This window comes from Gossypium hirsutum, chromosome A05, assembly GCF_007990345.1.
Source record: "Gossypium hirsutum isolate 1008001.06 chromosome A05, Gossypium_hirsutum_v2.1, whole genome shotgun sequence".
Lineage (NCBI taxonomy): Eukaryota > Viridiplantae > Streptophyta > Magnoliopsida > Malvales > Malvaceae > Gossypium > Gossypium hirsutum.
In genome coordinates this window covers 18,921,315-18,936,097 of record NC_053428.1, presented here as the reverse complement: position 1 = coordinate 18,936,097, position 14,783 = coordinate 18,921,315, and the positions used below count along the sequence as shown (strand labels likewise).

Sequence of the window (14,783 nt, the reverse complement as noted above, 5' to 3'; positions counted from 1 at the left end):
AACTTTTTTGTCTAAGTTTAACCTAGACTGAAAAAAAAAAAGCTATTTTTTTACTTTTTTTTGCATTTTATCTTTTTTTTCTCATTATTATATTGTTATTGCATAACTCTTATTTTATTATTAATTTTGTTATTATTTTATATACATTTGTTTATTAAGTTACACCTATCTTTGTGTTATTTAAATATACATATTTTCAATTTATTTTCAATTTGTTAGAAATATTTATTTTATTATTTTTTATTTATTATATTTAAAAATAATATAAAAAATTTAATATAACCAGGCCCAAATTTTAACATTTTTATCCGACTAAACTTGAGTAAAATTTTAAGTCTATTTTTTAGACCAAACCCTAACCTAATAAATAGGCTTAAAATTTTATCTAAACCATACCCAGTCCGACTCATGAACATCTCTACCCCAAACTAAGATTATATTTTTATTAATATATTTTAACTTTTAATATTTTATAAAGTTTTAACAGTAAAATATATTATTTATATTGTGTATTTTATAAATTTATTTTTAATTGATCGCATATATATATAGTATTCTTAATTTGTATACAACTCGAATATTGAAAGATAAAAAAAATCAATACTTCTAAAAAAAAATTAATTTAATTATCAATTTAAAACTACTAATAATATTATAAAATTAAATTAAATTATAAAGAAAATAAATTCAAATATTCAAGACAGTAAAAAAAATCGAAAACAATATATATATTTCTTGTTAGTTCATTAATATTAAACAACTCGGCTTTATTATATCACTAATTTAAAATTGAATTTAATGGTAGCAGATGAAACAAGAAACATATTTTGTTAAGCGTCATCATAAACCAAAGTGCTTTAACATATAATAATAATAATAATAATTGTTACCAATATTCTAACTATATCTGTACAAAAATTATTTATATACATATATATCCACGGGACTTTCCTATTCCATATAAATTGATATGAATTAATAAAAAAGGATGAGAAACAATTGCTTGCCGCCGGATCGATAGATGTCAGCTTCAACAATAACTGCTATTTACACTTGAAAATTCCAGCATAAACAACTGCAACAAATTATTACAAGTTTTGTTAAAATAAATAAATAAACAGATAGGCAGATATGATACAGGAGACACTACCACACAATTAACTAAAGCCCCTTAAAGATTCACATATTATAAACATCACCTGTCACGTGAATTTCCTAAAGTTCCTTGCCGCCCGGAACTTATCAAGTTTGTCTCTCAAATCAGCTGTCAGAGAGCATCAGAATCATAATAAACATATTAATGATAATTAACAGAAAAAAAAAAAAGCTGACAAATGAGGAGGAAGGTCCAAGCGATGCTACAATTCTAATTAAGCTAAGCTTGACCTAACATAATTACACTCCAGTCTTCTTTTTAATCATAATTAGATAGATATTCTATTGGACAAAAGACAAATGCCTTAAGCCTATGTTAAACAGCAATGCAATGTCTGAGAAAGACAGAGGGAGACTACCAGCATCCTTGTAGCGTTCCTGAGAAATAGCCTCATTTAAGTCGCCGACAATTTTGAACTCCTCTGAATCGAGACAAGGCTGACCACTTGGCCTGGAAAATTAATTAAGGTAAGCCGCATTCAGAAACAAGAATCTCATGCAATTTTTAATGAATCTAATTCTATCAGTAAAGAAAGCAAATGCAATCTCCAAAGGGATTCCAAGACTAACTGGTCCAGCTCGGCATGTGGTAAAACATCTGAAGCTGTGGTCTGAAGCTGTGGACTGTACGGACAGCTTCCCTGATTCAATCACTCGCATTCCATCACTATATGCCAAGTACTTATTCACTTGTATAGGAACCTGCATAGCAGATCAGGTATGGTTCAAAGGTCATTGTTCCAAAAGGCTTTCACATTCTTATGGAGAGTGTAATCAGTCCAGAAAGTAAACAGAAAAAAGGGCACATAATACTTTATGTAAATCATATTTCACATAACAATATCTAGTTTAGGTGGACAAGAAAACCAAAAGAAAGGAAGGGGAAAAGCAGCCTGAGGTCAATGAGAAAGCTTATGAATGCTTCTATAATCTGTACAGTGGATACAGCATTCCCGCAATCAGATCGATAACAATACAAAAACCAATTTTCCAAGGTTATACACTACTGTAGAGGGAAAAATCTAACAAGTCCTAGCATACACTTCAAGTATTGTTAATCATGAAACTGGCATAAACATTCGATCCAGTCCAAAAATCATACAAGAGACTAACATATAAAGTTTACCTTGCATCTCACAGCAATGTTGATAGCATCAGAAGGCCGAAGGTCAAAACTAACAGACTCTGTTTCATCACCCACCTGTGACAACACCAAAAATGAGTCAGTGAAGACTACCCCCGAGTTAAAAGTTTCAGTAAGCAAGAGAGCAATCATATGTTCCACGCTTAAGTACATACATACCTTTGTTAGGTACAACTGAGCAAAATAGGCCTCATGCACCCTTTTGTAACTCTGACAAGCTTTACCTGCAGAAGAATGAGGCATTTATCATAATAAAAATAAAATTGGTTGAAATAAGGGAATTCGGACAGGAAAAGAAGTCATACCGAGTAGCCCATCTTTTCAATCATGTCCTTAACAACTTGATACATTGTAGGTCTAGGCTGGAGATAATAGCCAAAACATATGTTAGCATTCATATTCAAAACAAAACCGAGTGAGAAATCCAAATAAAACTCAACGCGGAAGTGAAAATGATATCATACAATTTGGACATTGCTCATTGCTGCCATGAGCAACACACTGGGCATCTCCACTGCATTCAAAACCACAATCCATATCAATTATGATTGGGAAGGTAATGAATGGATCCAAAAAAGACTAAGATCATGTAAGATAACATACAAACAATGATTGGGAGAAGAAGACCAGTCCCATCTTCCATCTTCAGAACAATCGCAGGATGCGGTGCATAATCTGGCAGATTTCCAGCTTGCGGATTGTTTTGAATACATCTTAAATGCCTACCATCCCTCATTTTAATCATAAATCCATCAGGTCCGCTCTTGACATGATCTACATGAAACAGTTATGAAATATATCAGCCAATCATTACCACGACATAGCATCAATTCTATAAAAGGCACAAGTTAATTTCGAAATTAAAAGGCAGCAGCAACCAACCAACCAACCAACAATCACAGGCTTAATGAGAACGCACATACCAGCTTCAACCACAGTGGAATTAACATAATCTTCATCCTTCTCATTGAAACTCTCAGCCATGCTTCCACTCCCATCTGAAGATGAACTGAAACTACAGTGCACAATGGTCTTGCAATATCGTATTTTCAGTTTATGAGACTTCCTTTCATCAATCACTCTTGAACATCCCCATATATCACTTCTAAGCAACCTCGCCCAAGGAGAAGGCCTGTTCATCATCAGCGTGTCAACCCCAACCTGTTTGCTGTGAACGGAAGGGCAAATCACCGGTCCTTGCAACGAAACCATCTTTCTCCGATCACTACCTACACCCACAATTTAAAAAAAAAAACTAAATGTCAGATGTCTTGTATTCATAACTTGAAGTGTACTGATTAAAAAGCATTCAAATGAATTCTACGGTTCATTTTAGTTTTCTGAGTTAGAGCTCTAAATTTAAAAACTAAAACAATAAAGAAATCTTCTATATTTAAAAAGGATGGATGATCCTACGATTCAAAAACTAGTCATGATAGAATTAAAGCATAAATTAAAGTGAAATTCGATAGATAAAATTTTACACCTGGAAAGGTTTCCAAAACAGGCAACTATATTAACTATACAAAGATCAAAGAATCAAAAGCCGATCAACGATCAGAACAAAGAGTATTGCGAAGCAGGAGAATCTTCGGAAGTTGAAGGACGGTCCTGATTGATTAGAATGTGGAATATGAATAAGCTTTTCGAAGACCTAAATTCTTCGAAAAAGAAATAAATAGAATGAAAATCGGAGAATGAAAGATGGAAAGAGAAAAGAGTTTATAGAGTAAGCAAATGAGAGATGGACAAAAATATAAATGAGATTTTCTTTTTCTTTCTTCTTTTGGATATTATTAAAACACCGCCCCCTCCCTACGGCATTGAATCTAAGCCCTTTATCAACATCCGAAACTCTTTTCGCTTATCTCAAAAGAAAAAGGAAAAAATTTCACCAAAAAAAAAAAAAACTCTTTTCACAAATTACGCTTGTATCCCTTCTGTTCTGTGTGATTCGATAATTTGGCTTTTTATTTTTTATTTTAGTTTTCCTTTTCAATATAAAAATTATTTGCTTTGATAGTAAATATAAAATAAAATTATTAGCAATTTTACAGTGTTTGTTGATGATAATTATACACAATTTTAAAAATTAAGAAAAATATTAATTTGAAAATTACTGTTTAATTTTGAATAAAAATATGTCTAATTCTATAAATATAAAAATACGAGAATATATTAAGCTTACTTTGATTTATATTTTCTATATTATGTATAAAAATATAAAAAGATAATCTTTAATCCAATATCAAATCAGATAATTTTTTAAAGATGATAATATAAAATAATATTTTAAAACTTATCCTAGAAAATTAAAATTTAGAATAACTATCCACTTCCCTACGAACTTTCACTAAATAAACAAAAAAAAAATCAACAATTTAGAACATTCATATTGTATATTTACATTTTTTTTTCTTTTACAAATAAGAAGAAGGCATGGATTCTTCTTTTGTCGTTAATCTAGTATTCTTGAATTATATAGATTTTTTCTAATTATTAAAATTTCATTTGGTATTTATGTTAAACATTTTTGGTGGTATTGTGGTTGATGGAAGGGTAGAAATGAGATTTGGGATAGAACGACAAAAACGGCTGAACCGAGGCCCGAGCCTCATAGCGACGTTTTTAAGTTGTAACAGATCAACGATGCCGGCGGCCGAAAATTTCAAGATTCTACGTGATCGCCACGTATATACTGATTCTCTCGAACGATGTGGATAAGGCTGTCTAACAAATTCCTGACCTCTTCCTCAAAATATCAAATTCCTTTTGAAGGGAAGTGGATAAGACGGGAGGGTAAAATCGACATCATCTGCCATTTTTCATTAAAAACCGATAATACAAGAGGGAGAGGGAGAGGGAGAGGGAGAATGGATTTTTGAGATTCGAACGGACTTGGTTGACGCATGTATATTTTAATTCATTTTTATTAGAAAAACAAAAATAAAATTAATGTAATCTTATTCAAATTTCAAATATAACAACAGTAGTTATAATATATAATAATCTAGGACATATAAAAAAATTATTTATCTTTAATTTTATAATATTTTTCAGGAAGAAAAACAGGTTTAAACATAGTTAAAGTTACATTCCCCTAAAGGTAATGCCAATCAAATACTACACAAGTATTAAATTTAGCAATAGTTAAGTAATGAATTTGATGAAATCTGAAACATAGAGCTGTTCTGTCTGTGGTCGGAAAAACATGGGAAGCATGGAGATTGAAATTATATGTATGATGGGTTATTCTATATAAATTCTAATTACTTGATGGAGGATTTTGTTTTAAAATAAAACATTTAGGTGTGTTTGTCTTAAATTGCACCAACGAATATTATATAAATGGAAGCTGTTGCGGTGGAGGGTTCAACATGTATTTTCTTCCAACTTCATCTCCTTTTGCACATCCCACCCATCTGTTTATTTTTAATAAAAAAATTGTGTAGATAAAGCAAAGACACACGTGTATGAGATTGATCATTGACATTGTTGAATATGCGCGAAAGAAAATGTTACCAGCTGGTTGATTTTGTTCCGTCTACAAAGTTTGCTTTTGTTTCTTTTTTTCCAAAGCTAAAATTGGGATTGGGTTCAGATTTTGATTTTAATACTTAATTTTAGGCCCATTTCGGGCAAAGTACAATACACTCTACCCCAGCCCAATTAATAAACACCTATTCTTTGGTTTTGGTGGATGAGAAAATAATTTTTATTTAATTGAAATTTTTTATTTTTTAAAAATAATTAGCTGCCCTTTTTTTAGATTTTTAAATATTATTGGACACTGGGTAGCTTTTTAGAATAACTAGAGAGAAGTTAACATATGGTTATTGATAAAAACTGTATGAGACATAATAAGTGTTTTTTTTTTTTAAATCGCTTTCTCAAATAAAATAAAATACATATATAATCTTATTAATATTAACATATAATTTTTATTTTTAAAAAATAATTATTTTATTTTCTTCAATTAAGTTAATATGATTTTAATCCGTAATACCATCTCAATCTTTTTCTCTTATAAATAATAGGGTAGAAATTATCAATTGAAAACTTAAACACAAATCCTTTTATCATTCCATTACATTGGTTTTCATACCTATAACGTAAAGTGTAAGAAAATTTATACCATATAGTTTACCTAATAAGTGGCCTACGAAAGAAACATTGGAAAATTTACCTTTTTTTTTATATCCAATGTTTAAATTACTTATCCTCCCTTTTATATTATATATTTACGTACATTCAAATTTATATTCTTGTTATATTCGTAATAATATTGATTAAATTAAGATAAAATCAGCAAAATATTTCCCTTTTCAATATTTACTTTCTTTCTTATAAAATAAAACGTTGTTTTTAAATTATTATTTTTAAAGTATTTTAAATGAATTTTAAGTCTTATAGATATTAAAGGAATGTGTGTTAGGCAAACAAACTAATTAAGTATTGAAATTAATTATTGATAAAAACACAATGTGGAGGAAGAGCTTCTAAAGGGTACAAACTATAAATTAAATTTAAAAAAAGTACAAGAATTAATGTTGTTAATGGATCAAGCTTGGTCCGTCTTGTAAGATAGTAATTTAAACAAGATGACCAAATTTGTTCCATTGAAACCAATGCTAGCAGCATTTATTATTCCTCCTAACATACGGGATTAAAACCTAATCAGTATTTTTTTTTATCATAATATATATGTATATATATATATCCCAAGATTTAATATCTCTTCTCGCTTCCAAACCAGCTAGCGGCAGTTGTTTTCTAACTTCATCCGGTGAAGTTGGGGGGCGGCGGCCAAATGCCGCCCCCACCGCTGTCACTAGTCATGTAAGACATGCACGACAATGGAACTAGACATAGACCTCGGCTTCTGAGATCCGGCCTTGCTTCATCTTCTTCACTTTCGTCCTCCATCGTTGAACCCTAAACATCAGCACAAAATTTTCAAAAGTTACAGTAATTGAAATGATTTGAATACCCATTGTCCCTTAAAATGACGTGACAAAGTTATTGTTTCCGTTGGCCTCCGTAGATATGTTTTTCCTTACCCCTTGTCTGGATTTTGATGTTTTATTGCGAGATAACTTCATATACGGAACGCTCAGTGTCTGTCGAAAACAAATACGGTAATTATTCGGTATATACACACATATTCATACGTAAACTGATCATGTTTACATGGAAAATCCAAACACCAAGATTGATTCTAACGGGATATGACTAAGTCTTTGATTTCTTAAACTCATTCCAAAGAAAGCCAATGTTGAGCTCTCTCTTTCTCTCCAGCTAGCTAGGCTGAGAACTTCTTGGGAAATCAACAATGGCTAATATTGAGTTTTAAATTGAACTCTATATACCCATAGAATAAAACCCTATAAAGAACCCTAGCTAGCAGCTAGTTTTGCCTGATTAATTTAGGGTTAACTTCTAGAGAAGGTAACAAGTTGGGGGTTGCAGTAGCCCCCATAAGTGGCAGTTTCCAATGGGTCTCATATTGAGGTGGAAATAATATTTTAAAGATATGTCAGAGAATAGGAATAGTAAAATGAATATATAACGTAAGGAATCGCAAAAATCAAGGAGAATGTTTGAGAAGTGATATTGATATATATATATATATAGTACCTCGACTTGATTTTGAAGGAATTTGATGTATCCAATAGCCTCCATTAGTACGGACGCTGTATCTGTCTGCGGTATCCTCCCCACCACCACCACCACATGCAATAAAAAAAAAAAAGTAACCTCGTCATTTTCCATCAATTACCCACTAATTAATTAAATCTAAGACTGATTATTACTAATAAATTAATTAATCTCTCTCATTAATCTTCTGTTTTCCTTTTTCTTTTCTCTATCGGCATAGCAGCTACTGGTGGTTGTTTATTATTGTGTTTCTTTCCTCTTTTACCTTGCCAAAAGGAGCTACCAGTTGTTGTAGAGCTGCAATTCTGTCCCCCAGTTTCTCTTTCCTAACCTGTTTGATGCAAACCCAAACATGATACAAGGTTGTAAAACGTGGAAATTAAGAATCAGGTCTAGTTTAATGTTCCTTAGGGCACCTTAAAGGGAGGGCATGAAGCGCGTGACTCCAAACGAGATTTCTTGGCTGTAGTTGTTGTCGGTGCTGCTGGCTTTGTTTCTGGTAAAATGCTGGGTCTCTTTGCCTCTGTTATTTCAGTGGGGAAGGGTGATGTCTTTCATGGAGTGCAAAGAGTAAAGATCAGTTGAATGATCATAAAAAAGAAGTTTTAAAAAAGAAAAAATAATAAAGCCATAAAGTTCTGGTAAAGATATATGCATACTACAACGATTAAAGCTGAAGGTGCCCATATATGTTTTCTTTTAGTGGGCATAGTTTTGAACAAGATAATATTCTTACTTATGAATAAAGGTTTTCAACTTTCTAATCTTTTCTTACCTTAGCATCATTTAAGAAAGTGCTCCACTAATTATTCATATTCTTCTCATTATTGTGTTATTTAATGGAGTATTAGATAGTATTATAGAGATTCCAACTATACTTTTACATAGGATTATAAGATGCTTAGCACTAGTTGATCTTATATTTGATTTTTGAGTTCAATGCATGGAAGGGTGGGGAGGTAACATAACATGCAGTGTCATACATATATACATAAATATAAATCAGAGCCATGACAGTGCAGTGTTAGAAAACAATAATGTTTTGTACTTGAGGTATGGTTTGTGGTAGAAATGAATGCTGCAACAAGAAAGAAAAGAGAGCACTTACTTTACTAGGGGTATAAGCTACTGGCCTCTGACTTGACTGTTGCAAATTATGGTGGTGATGAAGACCAAAAGAAGGGCTGATCTCTTTGTATATACCAAGATTATCATGATCTTCCGAAGGGTAGCTAAATCTACTGCTTCTGCTAAACCTTGCTGGATTTAAGAGATCCAAGGCCTCCATATTCATGTCGAAGGAGCTTGGGATATTGAGGGAAGAAGAAGCTTGGTTCAAACTCGAAATATTTATACTAGGATAAATCTGGCTGAAACTCCCTCTACTAGGTAGAAAGCTATTCCTAGGGATGGAACAATTCTGGGTAGTTGAGTAAAATTCCGGTCCTGTAGAAAACATTGGGAAACCAGAAGATATTGTCTTGAGCAATAGTTTCTGGCTGAGGTCACTCAAATCCCTTTGCTCATTATTTTTCAAGTAGTTTGGAGGAGGCAGGTGGTGAGAATCTATGACGCTGGAGGTACTGTCGCTTAGGATATCAGTAAATCTAGTGATAGATTCTGAAAGCTGGTCCTTTATTTTAGGAAGGTGTAGGCCATGGCAAGAATGGGTAGTGAAGCTCCCTTCGTTGTTAGTCCAGTCTTGGATCATGGAACTGTTTTGAGGTGATACTAACATGTCATTTTTCAGCCTGGAATGTAAGATATCCCCATTACAACTCGGATTGAACTCACTGGAGTTCCTGCCCAAAAATAAAAAAAATGGAAGGGAAGCAATTAGTGAGAGAGAGAGCAGTATCTGATGCACTGTACTTGGTGAACCGACAAGTTTTAGGAATCCAAAAACAATGCAATAAAAAGAAAATATTCTCCTGAAAAAACAAACAAATGATAAATAAGTAAAATTTAAAACAACATAATTGTGATTGATGCACATCAAATCAGAAAAAAGAAAAAAGGGCGATAGATTCCGGAGTTAAAGTAAATTCATAATGGCCTGTGAAGTATGAAGAGACAAACATATATGTAGAAAGCTTAACCAGAGAGAGAAGGTTTAACTTACAAAGCAGTAGTTGGGGTCCAAGAATGGGTGCTTGAAACTCCATAACAAGGTGAGATAGGTAAAGAAGAAGACCCAAGAAGCTGGTCTTGAAGGTGGTGTTGGTGATGGGCATTTTCAGGCTCCATGATGATAATTAAAAGAGAGCCAAAAGAAGAAAAGGGGCTTGAAAATCCCAAGGTTGAGTAATTAAAATTTTAGTTACTACACAGATAGTTTCCAGGAATCTCTCACGCTAATCAAAGAAAACAGTTTCAGGTGACACCCACATATACACACACCACCTCCTTTGCTTTTATCTAAGCAACTTTTCTCAGTTTTTTTTTTTTCCTCTTTACTATTTCAAGTTTCCATCTTTAAAAGAAATAAAGAAAGAGAGAGAAAGAGAGGAGCTTCAACAATCCCCCACCCTCTCTCTTGACTTTAATTATTTATTCTTCTTTTCATCCAAACTTTTTTTGCAGCTATCCCTCAATACAAGATTTTGCTTAAAAGAAACTCACTCCCCCTCACTTTTATTTATATACATATAAATAAAGCTTTATTGCACTCACTGCAATTACAGGCAGATGATTAATACTTCCTCAAAGCCATGATTAAGATCCCTGCCTTCAATCCCAAGACTTTCAGCAAAGGTCTGAGGAGAGAAATGATAACACCATGCTCTCTTAGCTGCCTCTCATCTCCACATGTTCAAAGCCCCTTTATATATATCTATTGCTTCTATTGTTATCTTCTATTTATAAATTCAGCATTAATACAGTGTCCCAAAATATTAAAATTTTCGACAAACATTTCCACTGGAATATATCATATATCCTTTTAAATTCTTTCATCGATGACATGATTGGGACACCTTAACTTAATTTTTTTTTTGTGTGTGTGTCTCTTTGTATTGTGATTGGTCATCTCAAAAAGTACTTAACTTGCCTTACTACTTCGTACAGTCACATTTAAAAAGAAAAAAAAATCTTTATATATAAGTTTTGTCTGAACTTAATAATATATTTTATTATATCGTTAGAATATAAACTATATACATGATATGTCGGCTGTAATATTTTTTTAAAATTCTTTTGTTTAGAATCTTAGACATGAAATTATGTTTTTGAAGTTTGGCCTACCCGATGCTGGTGGGATTGCACCTTTTTTCACTGCCATTAATGGGTTTTTGTGTGGTTGAATGAGGTCTTGTTCAGATAGAGATGTCGTCCTTTGTGACACAGAGATGATCAGATCAGACTATATTTATAGCTATGATTTTAGTGAAGACTAACAAGACTCACTAGGAATTTCCCAAGTGTGAGGGGCCTCCCCCTCCCCCTTTCCACAATTGAGATATTGATGTAGTAAACTATTATATATCTGTGTAAAAAAAAAAGATAGAGAAAATTTTAATATATAATCATCTCATTCATAAATAATATTATTGATACATCAAATATAGAAATGGTAATAGAATGGAACAGAAACAGATCCATATTAGATTCATTATCGCTCCGCATTTTCTGTCCACTTCTATAATTCTGAAAATTTCAACCACCTGTATATTTAAATATAATTGTTCAAAATTAAATATATATTTCACTCCAATTTAATTTTTTAATCTTTGTTAAAATTAAATATATATTTAAATATAATTCTTTAAAAAAATATTTAAACACAGATTTTCTTTTTAATATTTTAAAGATATTCTATTCTATCTCACAACTACTTTTTGAAAAACATATTTTAATCCATTTGAAACAAAATTAATTGGAAATGAAATAGGTATTAAAAGATAAAGAAGGTGGTAAAATTCTATTATGATAATTTATGTAAAGATTGAAAAAGGAATATCGGCAATCCCCTTCCGTTCCTTTATAATGGCACTGTCCTCTTAAAAGCTGCCGTTTTCATTCATTTCTTCTCTTCCCCCCACTATACTATTCCTTTTTTTCTTTGTGCCTGTATTCTTTGTTATATTTGAATTAAACTACCGGTATTTAAAATTCAATTTTGTTGGCTAGTTTACCAAAAAAAATTGAAATCATAAAATCTAAGCCATGCCCAAAAATTCTTTTATATGTAAATTTAATTTTGTCTAATTTTATATTTAAAATATTGATTTGATTCAATTTTATATTTACATATTGCATAATATAAAAATAAATTGATATTTTTATATTTTTAAAATGTACAAATGAATCATAATCAAAGTTGCATGTGAATATTTATGTGTTAAATAAAAACTTATATTTTAATATTTATGATGATAAACCGGAAAATGAAGAGGAATGTGATAGGTGTGTCATCTTCATGAAGCAATAATATGTTGAAAAATAAAACTTATTGATTTACCATATATAAATGATGTAAATTCGAAATTAAAAATCATCATAAAATAAAATAAAAATTAATTTATTTATTTATCATCTGACATGTTTCTTGATGGAGTTTGAACTCAACAAATAATTGATATAATGCTAAATGATTTGTGTTGTTGGATAAGCCAATAATCTGTGTCAAGATTATTGTGAGGTGTGGTTCAAAAATTTAGAGCTCAATCCCCTTTCTTTTACCTTCTCCCTCCCACAATATACAAACATACAATTACTTATAATAACCATTCTCTCAACATCATTAATTCAAATTTATTATCATTATCTCCCTACAATTATATATAAAGATTTTAATTGAATTTATGTCACTAATTAATTGAAAATAAATTTCATTGACTATTTTTAACAAACAACACATATTCTTATACTGGATTTATGTCTTTTAATAATTTATACAAATTCTTTAAAATAATAGACTTGGGACACACAATGCGCCCCAAATATAAGAGGCATGGCTAGCCCAAGCTCAAATACTTAAGCTCTACCTAAGTCATCTCAAGATATCTTTATTCAAAATAGGAAACTTAATTCTAGAGTCATTGGCAACATTACTGTGGGAATGAACTTAACCTTTCGGCGTAACCATTCCCCTACTTCCAAGGCCGATGATCTACTTGCCACCATGACCCATACATGGCAATCATACCTACCCCCATGGGAGTAAGGGACTCACCCCTCGGTGTGGGGGGTCATTGAGGGGCAGCAGACCACTACCCCTAAAGAGCTTAATTACGATCTTTTATAAAACTGCTACTAATAGATATTAACTTATCTGAAACAAGACACTTTTTTTATCACCCTCCTTCGTGCCCCTTACTGGCTTAGGCAAGGTCTTGTGGTGATCGAGTCTCCCATACAACTAAAGCATCAAAGTGTCGATGATATCCGATGCTCCCGCACCACCAAAGACCTATATTGTCAATGATATTCAAATTCCCGCACAGTCAAAACTGTTAGCATACTTAATTACTTTTTAAATATAAGTTAAAAGAATTTATATAATTATGAACATGTTTAATGACAAAAATTAATATGAATTTCTTTTTTATATTTATTATTTTTTTAATATAGTAAGAAAACAAAATCTGTTACTGTTAGTGCTTTTGTTTACTTTCTATATATATATATATATACACGATTTTAGTTAATAAATATTTTTTAAAATGATAATATAAAAATATCAATGATTACATTTAATATATTAATTAAATTTATTAAAAAAATACTTAAAAAGGACTCATTCCTTAATAAAGTTCATATGTATAAAGAATCAAATAAGATTAAATTGACATTCCCTTAGAGAGCGATATTTGAAGAGTCCCCACAATATTTCACATCACTCCAAAAGTTGATGGGAGTGAGAGAGAAAGACTCTGAGTCCCTCTCTGTGAGACTCAGACACACACTATGGGCATCATGCATTGCCCAATGCCTTTGCCATTGCTGATGCCTCACTTTTTTTTTTCTTTACTCATCTTGTTGAGTTGCAGGGGCGTAGCCAGGGAGGCTGGCATAGGCCCCAGCTCCCCCTAAAATGGAAAATTTCATTTTAAACCGTTGAAATTTTTAAAAAATTTTAAATTAGTAAAGTTAAAATTGTACTTTGGCCCTCCTAAAATTATAAAAATTCAATTTAATCCTTTACAAATTATAAAAATATAAACTATAAAAAATTAAAATTTCATCCGGCCCCCCTAAAAAAATTTTCCGACTTCGCCCCTGATGATTTGTTGTTTATAAATCTTTGTTTCTCTGTCTATACTTTTTGTTCAAATCCCTCTCTCCCCTCCTTTATTTTTTAATCCTTTTTCCCCATCATCTTCTCCTTCAAAGCTTTTCATCTTTATTGAAAGAGAGAAAAAAGAAGAAGAAAAAAAAGATGGTATTTTTCTTTCCCTTTCCTTTGCTTGTGAGTTGTAAACTTTTCCATATTTCCCAATTTCATTATCTTCCAAGTTTCATTTCACAAAAGCTGCTTCTGCATCAGATTTCACTTCCAATATCCTATGCATCTATTTCAAAATATAATTTCTTAATTACCCTCAATAAATTATGAACTACTTTGAGTTATGTATACATATTTTAGCTTATGGCTAGTTTTAATATATATATATATAAGTCTTTCAATAATTTTAATTTTAATCATTGAAAGAATAAATTATCTTTTCCTCTTGTAAAAATATATTAGCCCCTCAATATTTTCAAATTAAATTTTCGCTTTAGCCACCGCGGTGTTTTGGTTGTTGGGTGTTGGCTGCAGTCTCTTTAACGTTTTTTTTTCATAGTTTTATTTTGTTTTTAATTTCAATCCACATTATCTCGATTT

At 31.4% G+C, this 14,783-nt stretch overlaps 1 protein-coding gene and 1 pseudogene across 4 annotated transcripts; both read right to left on the bottom strand.

The window, feature by feature from the left end:
- Positions 1-843: 843 nt before the first annotated feature.
- LOC107957938 (bifunctional nuclease 2-like) lies at positions 844-4,144 on the bottom strand (annotated as a pseudogene). Its single transcript, XR_005927179.1, has 11 exons — positions 3,786-4,144; positions 3,223-3,528; positions 2,903-3,073; positions 2,764-2,813; positions 2,588-2,661; positions 2,459-2,507; positions 2,282-2,356; positions 1,726-1,857; positions 1,515-1,606; positions 1,200-1,264; positions 844-1,075 (listed from the first exon to the last, which is right to left on the bottom strand). The product of XR_005927179.1 is annotated as a bifunctional nuclease 2-like (transcript).
- A 2,600-nt stretch (positions 4,145-6,744) lies between these two features.
- LOC107957939 (transcription factor bHLH110) lies at positions 6,745-10,786 on the bottom strand. 3 transcript variants are annotated; one of them, XM_016893567.2, is made up of 7 exons: positions 10,080-10,783; positions 9,066-9,759; positions 8,374-8,508; positions 8,223-8,288; positions 7,937-8,002; positions 7,360-7,419; positions 6,745-7,234 (listed from the first exon to the last, which is right to left on the bottom strand). In XM_016893567.2, exons 1-7 carry the CDS (start codon positions 10,202-10,204, stop codon positions 7,079-7,081), a joined length of 1,302 nt encoding a protein of 433 aa, XP_016749056.1. In that variant the 5' UTR covers positions 10,205-10,783; the 3' UTR covers positions 6,745-7,078. The 3 variants fall into 3 exon arrangements, with proteins under 3 accessions (XP_016749056.1, XP_040969734.1, XP_016749057.1); XM_041113800.1 differs by having other exon boundaries at positions 10,631-10,779; XM_016893568.2 differs by lacking the exon at positions 7,360-7,419 and having other exon boundaries at positions 10,080-10,786.
- Between the last annotated feature and the right edge of the window lie 3,997 nt (positions 10,787-14,783).